Genomic DNA, 8,753 nt, shown 5'->3' on the forward strand with positions numbered 1-8,753 from the left:
CTGCAGTGTGTGGCCGCCTCTCACAGCTGCTCTGATCGAAGATAAACAACATAAATTAAAAAGTCTCTCTCTCTTCTGTCGCTCAGAGAAAATCCTGATCGGATTGAAGGAAATTGGTGCAATTAATCCTCCGGGATTGAGCGCAGGGAGGCCACGCCCCCCGCCCCGCTCTCACTTCTGATTGGATGCTGCTGTGATCCCCGGGGACCGGGGCACATAAATGAGCCCGGCACCGGGACAGTCCCGGTCTGTCCGTCACCTCCATCATCATCATCATCATCATCATCATCATCACCACCCTGTTGAGCGGAGCGGTTCTGGTTCTGATGAGCAGCATGTCGGCTCGGGAGGACGGAGAAGAGAAACCCAAAGTCAAGATGTTATCTCCCGGATTTGGGATCGACAAGTCCCGGCTGCACGGCTCCGGGTTCCGGTCCAAAGGCTTCGCCATCACGGACCTGCTGGGCCTGGAGTCCGACCTGCAGGTGCGGCAGCAGCCCGGCGCTGCTCCGGGTTCGGGCCTGTCGGCTGCGGGCTCCGGGCCCGGGCCCGAGCCGCAGGGGCCCGGCGGCGGCCTCGGAGGCTTCTCCTTCCCGGGAGGGTCGCTGCCGCTCGGCCTCGGCTTCCTGTGCAGCCTGGCGGCCCAGCAGCCCGCCGGGGCGCCCTGCTTCCTGCCCGGACACCTGCCGCTGCTGCAGGCGCGGGCCGACAGCCACTACCTGCAGAACCTGGAGGCCCAGAGGGACGCCTACTCCGGTACGGCTCGGCTCGGCTCGGCTCGGCTCGAGTTTACAAGCCTTATTTACCTTTTAGTCCAGGTGTTTCCAGGAGCAGCAGCTGACCTGAAGCTGGACCTTTGTCACTTCGGTTCTGTTCGGATTCACTCGGGTTTTAATCAGCTCCTCTTTTTATTTAATCTCAGCAGAACTTTTACTCGATTTTACTTTTATTTATTTAAAAAAAAACATCTTGTGTCTATTTTTCATGTGTGTTTCTTTTCGTTTCGTTATGTTCGGCTCGGCCCGGCTCGGCTCGGCCCGGCCCGGCCCGGCCCGGCCCGGCCCGGCCCGGCCCGGCCCGGGTTTCTAAACGTGTTAAATGTATTTTTGTATTTTAGTATTTTTATTTTAGGCCTAGCCGAGTTTAAGGCTGCGACTTTTTATTTTTCTGTAGACCCGGTTTTTGCTCGTCTTTTAATCTGTTTTCTGTTTTAGTCTCTGATCAAATAAATTGTATTTCAGTTCGGCTCAGTTCGGCTCGGCTCAGGTTCGTTTATGTGAAACCATCAGGTTTAGAGAAATCCGTTTTTTGACGCTTCACTTGAAAAACAAAAGAAAAAAAACAGACTTCTATAAATGAATTTAATAAGATTATTTGTTTTTATGTTTTTTAAATCTTTCAAACTATCGAAATGATTAAATTTGATTTAATGTAATTAGTTTAATTACAGATAATTAAACATAAAGTGAATCAACAGGTGTCAGAAAGTTATTTGCTTCATTTCACATCGAAATAATCTTCATCTTCATCAGACTTCAGTGTCTTGATGATCACGATCAGTAATCGATGACGGTGATTTTGGTCTCATTGTGTTTGCGTGTCTCCTGTTTGTCCCGCAGATGAAGAGTGTCTGTCGGACCGCAACGACTCCAAAAGCTCCGCAAACTCTCAGAAGAGGAAGAAGAGGAGGCACCGGTGAGAAACACAACCAGCTTTATTCTGAAAATCATTTCCGGCTGCGCACAGTTTGTCTACTGATGTGAAATTAAAACTGAAAAGTTGTTTCTGCCACAAAATGTGTTTTAAAGACAGTAAAAATGTTTAAAATCTAAATAATTCAGACATTAATTAATGTATTAATATTAATTAATGTCTCTTATTGTGAGTTTAATGTGATTCTTCTTAAAAATGAAGAAACATCTTAACAGATCAGCGAGCAGTAACATATCTGACATTAAAAGTGATTTGATCCTCAAACAAACATTAACAGACGATAAAGAGGAAAAAATGCAAATATTTAAAACAAATCCTACAAGAAGAATTTAAACTGTGGCTGAATTCTGTTTTAAACTCTCTGCAGAAATATTTAATTTTCTGACTTTTAAAAACTTCAGCAGCTGGAAATAAACTCATATTTGTGACATCAAACATCATGTTGTCTGTCATGTTGTCTGTCATTCTGTCCATCAGTGTCTCAGTCTCATGCTGCTGTCCTCTGTCCTCTGTCCTCTGACCTCTGTCCTCTGTCGTCTGTCCTCTGACCTCTGTCCTCTGTCCTCTGACCTCTGTCCTCTGTCTGTCCTGCAGGACGGTGTTCACCTCCCACCAGCTGGAGGAGCTGGAGAAAGCTTTCCATGAGGCTCACTACCCCGACGTCTACGCCCGAGAGATGCTCGCCATGAAGACGGAGCTGCCCGAGGACAGAATACAGGTGAGACAGGATCAATAACTGATAATCAGCTGACAGCTCACAGCTGCCCAACATGTGGCTCATGGACCCTCCAGTGGGTCACAAGAGAACCTGGACGGGTCACAAGATGATTATTGACGAGAACAAAAGAAAAACACTGACGGTCCAGCTGCTGTCCCCAGACGTCCTCCACTCATCACTTATTCTCTAACTTTCTCCTCGTTTTTTCTTTTTTTCTTGTGAATTATTGGATAGTTTGCGGTTTCATTGTTCATGTGTATAGTGACAAATAAAGATTATTCTATTTTACATTTTTCTACAAATTAAAACAAAAACAATATGAGAAGTTTGAGGTAAAATCAGTCTAAAGTAAAAACGTACATTTAAAGCGACTTCAAATTCATCTTGTAATTTATTAAAATGTTAAAAGAGTTTTTGCATAAATATTAAATAGTGTGTGTTTTCTCATATTCTTCCAGGTGTGGTTCCAGAACCGTCGGGCGAAGTGGCGAAAGCGTGAGAAGTGTTGGGGTCGCAGCAGCGTCATGGCGGAGTACGGTCTGTACGGGGCGATGGTGCGACACTCCATCCCGCTGCCCGAGTCCATCCTCAACTCCGCCAAGAACGGCATGATGGGATCCTGCGCCCCCTGGCTGCTCGGTGAGCCGCATGCACGTCAGTGCCACGCACATGCACCACACCATGCACCAATACACACTGAACACACAAACTGAACACACACTGATACACACTTTAATGAATATTAGTTCATTATGATACAAAGAAATTGTAAATTGTATTTCAACACACATCTAAGCTCAGAGGAACGTTTGGCCTCATTCTTCAGTGACAGTCAGACACAAGCTGCCATCAGTGACATCATCACGTACACGGCAAATTATCTACAACTTAATCTGAGGCATCAGCTTCAGATCAATCAGCAGGATGTTTCAGCTGTAGGGAAGAAAGTGATGGACAGCTGGGGACAGTCAGACCCTCAGTGTAGAGACGCAGACAGAAGATAAATCAACGCTGTCCACAGGAAACTACATCCTGTTATTGATAAGGCCTCTGAGCCGCTAAACTGTAAGATAATTGTGCTAGCTGGTGATGCTACAGTGACTTCCTGTTTACATGACTGATTGCTCTGGATTGGACGGTGCTGCAGATGTTTCCTAGCAACAGACCTACACATTAAAGTTGTCACTAGCCAGACATTCAGTAATAAGTTGTGTAATGATGTGTGTGGTGCAGACTGAACTGAGTCTGTGTCTCCGTCCTCACAGGAATGCACAAGAAGTCTTTGGAAATGTCCAAAAAGTGTTCCAGCCCTCCGGAGTCGGACTCGGCCCGCTCTGACTCGTTCTGCGACATCTCAGAGCGACGAGGTGGCGGCGGCGACGCTCGAGAGGCGGCGCACGAGGTGGAACAGGAGGAGGAGGAGGAGCTGCTGGAGATGGAGGACGAGGACATGGAGGAGGAGGTGGCCATCGACCTGTCCAGCTCTTCCAAACAGCAGCAGCAGGATGCCGGAGGCTCAGTAAGGTCCGCCTCCTCGCCACGGCAGCAGAGCGGCGGTGAGTCGGACGAACACAGCTGAAGGCGGGAGGAGCAGTCAGACGTGAGGCGGCGGCAGGAGCACAGAGACGTGATTGGCTCTTATTTCAGGGCTCACAGGACAGCCAATGATGGAACAGCCGTGATGTCGCTTGTTATCACATAAAGCTTTAAGGGAAATCTCAGTGTTAGCATGCTAACATGTTAGCCTTTGGGTGCTAGTTTATTATGCCAACAACATTTCTGGTAATATCAAATTTTAAAAAAAGTTCAGGGACAAAAATACGTCTCTGATGATATTTTGAGGGATTTTCAACGATGAATCAAAAGTGACTTAAGTTAAATGTTGCTGACGAACTCTGTGCTCCGGGACGGAAACACGCTGACACAGCGCCGCCGCCGCCGCCGCTGTCAGATGGACCTCGATGAATCGGACCGTGAACTGTTTGAGGATGCTGTACATGCTGATGTCTCTGTCTGTGTGTTTATTATTGTATTGTACTGAGAATATGTTTTATATCCTTGTTTTTCTGAACATAAGAGACTATTTAATGTTTTATTCCCGTCGGTTTTTGTGTGTTTTATAGTTTTGACTGTCAAGCACTGATCAGCCTGTGAATGAATGTAATTTATTTAAATATAATATTTTAAGAAGTTGGTTTATTATTATTATCATCATATGTATGTACAGGTTGGTGAATAAAAACAAAGTATTTTTTGAATCACTGGAAGTTTGATTTTGATCCTTCAACACAACTTAAACACTGCAGATATTTTCATTTCATTAACTTGTGATTAATCAGAATTAATGAGCAGTGCCGACACTAAAGCGAGCGCTCACAGGCCCGTCCTGCGGCCCACAGGCCCGTCCTGCGGCCCACAGGCCCGTCCTGCGGCCCACAGGCCCGTCCTGCGGCTCACAGGCCCGTCCTGCGGCTCACAGGCCCGTCCTGCGGCCCACAGACGGCTGCCACGAGTTTGTTCTGGTTACATTTCTGCTGATCAGAAACCAGCCGGTCAGCACTGATGCAACACTGACGAACACGGAGACAGAAAGTCAGCTAATGTTACTGAGGCCTGTTAGCAAACAGCAGCGTCTCAGCCTGTTATTTCTCACTGACATCCGGTCTGAGGTATACTCTCGTCGGCTGTTTGCTCCTCAGAAAGTTCACACACAGTTTTAGGTTTAATGTGACCTGAAGGATAAAATCAACTCCTGTAAATATCTTTTATATCATTTACACGACACGATTATGAAATGAATGGATGAATCCTGATCTCGGTGACATTGTGATTGTGACCCATGAACACTCGGAGGTCACTGACGGCTTTAATCACACTGTTTAAACTGTAAAGTTTCATGACGCGTCTCACACCATGACAACAATCTGTCCACAGACACACACACAACACAATATAAACACACAGGCTGGATGTGTTGTCAGCTGGTCTATTATATTAGTAATTTAAGATCTCAACAAGATGTCTGGAATCAAGTCATCCTGTGCGATCACAGATGATTAATCACAATGTTTCTGACAAATCAAGTTGTATTTCTTAAATTCAACATGGAAGATAAAATAGGATTTCTAAACTGCAGCTGAGGCTGTGATTTGGATTTGAGGACGTGTTGTGTCCTCTGTTGGACCGGAACTCCATTAAATAAAGTCTAGTAACGCACAGATTTGATCAATAACAACAAGTATCCTGTTTTAAACCTGTTTGTTGTTTCGATGACGTCAGTCCACCGGCGGGAACTGTTGGCCGTTGGACGAGACAACTACGTCACTTCCTGTATCCTTGACGTGAGCTTGAGCCGTGTTTTTGCTAAGCTAGCCCACTGCTAACAGCTAAAGATGTTAAATATGGTCGATTTAATCGCTTTTAAAAATGAACTCACGCTCATCGTGAATAACTTGGCCAAGGCGGTGGTGACGGAGATCTTCAGCGCGGCGGAGAAAGTGTCTTTAGAGAAACAAAACCCTGAAACCGAGGTGAGATACCGCGGCTAACTGAAGCTAACAGCTAACCCCAGTTAACTCTTTCGGCTCCAGGGGCTCCCGGTGCAACAACAGGTGGTTCTGTTCGGGATGGAGTCGGAGGTTCTGGGCTGAACTGTTATAACATCAGACCAGACTGAGACTGAGACTCTTAATCCTCATATTGTTTCACCAAACTCCATTGAAAAACCTTCCAATTTAAGCATTTTCAGGTTGTTCGCTAACCTGTTTACACCGTTACACATAAAACGATATTATAATAAACAATTAAACTTTTAAAGCATAAAAATTCGTGTTAAACGCTGTTTGATGGATCTGACACGGAGTAGGAAACGTCAGTAACCAGTCTGCTGCAGTTCGGCATGTTGTCTGTCAGTATTGATCGATAGTGTTGATCAGATCAAGTCTTCGTCTTAAACGTGGAAGTCTGAGCATGAAGCGTTAAATCTCCTCACTCTGTCAAATCTGAACATCTTCTCAGTTTTGATGTTTCTCATCTTTGGGTTAAACTTAAAGACATTTGAGGGATTATTTGAAATTGTGATAGAAATGTTCACTGTTTTGTGACACTTCATAGTTTAAAGGATTATCTAGTAATCAATAAAGATGTTAATCTGTGGGGGTTTACAGATTAGTTGATAAACAGAATAATCCTCACTGGCAGCTCTGCATGTGAACTGATACTTATAGACGCTCATCTCATCATGACAATAATAAAAGGACAAAACTATAAACATGATTTCTGTGGTAATGTCACCTTATTGTTGATCAGCTTCACATCACATCCTGTGCAGAATAACCCAGTTTTTACTGTTTACCTGGTGTCAAATGACTCGTTATTAAACCCTTTGAAGCACAAAAATAAAAATAATGATTTGTGTTAATCAGGAACATGATATTTAATGAATACTGGTTTAAATGCCTCGTAGCAAAACAGCATTACATTTTCAGATATCTGAACAGAATTTATGATGAGATTTTGCAATAAAAACCTGTCAGTGTACAAAGTTTCAGTGACTTTTGTCGTTCTTTCAGGAAAAGCTGAGCTCTCTGGTCGACAGTTTGTGTGTCGAAGCTGTTGATAAAGTCCTGAAGATCGTCCAGGTGGCTGCTGTGACTCCCGGACACCTGAAGGATCCTCCTGAGTCTGAGGAGAGCGGCGAAGGTTTGATGAAGTCCACAGAAGGTGAGCTGAGAACACAGAAATCCTCTTTCATGAGACACACAAGCAAACATTGTGCCGCTGCTGTTGGACAGAGGGAGCTGCGTTTGGTTTAAAGAGGTGATGTTTTCAGTGTTTTCTGTGTTTCAGGTGGAGACGGAGGCGAGCGCCCTCCCGCAGGACAGACCTACATCCTGGTGTACGGGGTCAGTGACTGAATCCACAACAACAGTCAGAAAATCAGGATGATCCTCCGAGCTCTGAATGAACTGAACTCTGTTTTCTGACTTGTAGAGCGCTGCTGTCGACTCCAAGTGTCTGCTGGTGTCACTGCAGAGCGATGCTAATGCTAATGCTAACGGTGAGTTGATCTGACTGACAAAGAAACTGATCCATTCATTAAACAGTCCGACGTTTTGAAAAGTTGATTCCAACATTAAATGCTAATTGTTAACTCGAAGTTTACCAGATTTGGTTAAATGGTAAAAAGAAAAAACACTTTGTGACCGCAAATTTATATATAATATCATATTTTATTATATTAGCAGCTTGGGACAAATATTTCCCTCAGGAGGTGGTTGAGACCAAAATCAGAGCTAAAAGAGAGCGAATACTGGACTGAGACTCATCAGGTGACACGAACATGATGAACACCTGAAGGATCATGTTGATCTGTGACTGGATGTGGAAATAAGCAACTGTTAGCTACGACGTTAGCCGCAACCACTCTAACATGATTATATGTCAGATGTTGTGTTTTCAGCTTGTTCCTCCAAATGATGTTGGACAAACCTTTACCATGAAAGTGAAAACGCTCGTATAAACGATTCTTCAGCGGTCATTTGGGTCGGTCGTGACGACATTGACAACCTGTTACATGATTCATATTATCATGTGAAGCTCTGAGGAACTCCACGAGCCTCCACACACTGCTGGAGTTGTTCTGTCTTGACGAACAGAGATGGACACAACTAAAAATTAGTCACTTTATCAATTATTATTATTGTCATGAATGAACTTGAACTGTCTTGTTCTTTTTCGCAGGTGATACTGAAACTGATTCTTCAGGTGAAGCCACAACTCTCCACAGAGACTCCTCCCCCTCCTCCCCTCACCTGCAGGCTGATTTGCTCGATCATGAGTACGCTCGGCTGTCCTCGCCGCCGCCCAGGGCCGCCTCATCAGTGGAGGGCGGAGTCTGTGCAGCACGCAGCAGGAAACTGCGCCACAGCCGGCAGAAGAAAGGCACCAGCACGTCTGAGACGTCCGAGCTGACAGGGAGTCACCACCAGTGTCTGCAGTGTGGGATGCTGTTTCCAAACACACAGCGACTCTCTGACCACGAGAGGAAGTCTCACCCGGTGTGCTCGGCGTGCGGGACGGCGTTCACCGGCATCCTGAGGCTCCGCGAACACGAGATCAAAGAGCACGGGCTGCTGCCGTACACCTGCGACTACTGCCCCAAGAGGTTCAACCACAAAGCTCACCGCAACCTGCACGTGAAGGCTCGGCACACCGGAGAGAAGACCTGCCACTGCGACATCTGCGGGAAGGGCTACTCCTGCGTCAGCGTGCTGAAGACGCACAGGATGACCCACTTTGACAAGACGTTCATCTGCGACGT

At 45.7% G+C, this 8,753-nt stretch overlaps 1 protein-coding gene and 1 pseudogene across 1 annotated transcript; both read left to right on the plus strand.

Annotated features, from left to right (window-relative positions):
- Positions 1-326: 326 nt before the first annotated feature.
- On the plus strand, positions 327-4,010 carry vsx1 (visual system homeobox 1 homolog, chx10-like). Its single transcript, XM_073482565.1, has 5 exons — positions 327-756; positions 1,620-1,695; positions 2,308-2,431; positions 2,890-3,085; positions 3,697-4,010. Exons 1-5 carry the CDS (start codon positions 327-329, stop codon positions 4,008-4,010), a joined length of 1,140 nt encoding a protein of 379 aa, XP_073338666.1.
- A 1,773-nt stretch (positions 4,011-5,783) lies between these two features.
- The window catches only part of LOC141009085 (acetyl-coenzyme A synthetase 2-like, mitochondrial), a 16,351-nt pseudogene continuing 13,381 nt past the window's right edge, over positions 5,784-8,753 (plus strand).

This window comes from Pagrus major, chromosome 15 (genome assembly GCF_040436345.1).
Source record: "Pagrus major chromosome 15, Pma_NU_1.0".
In the NCBI taxonomy this organism is placed as follows: Eukaryota; Metazoa; Chordata; class Actinopteri; order Spariformes; family Sparidae; genus Pagrus; species Pagrus major.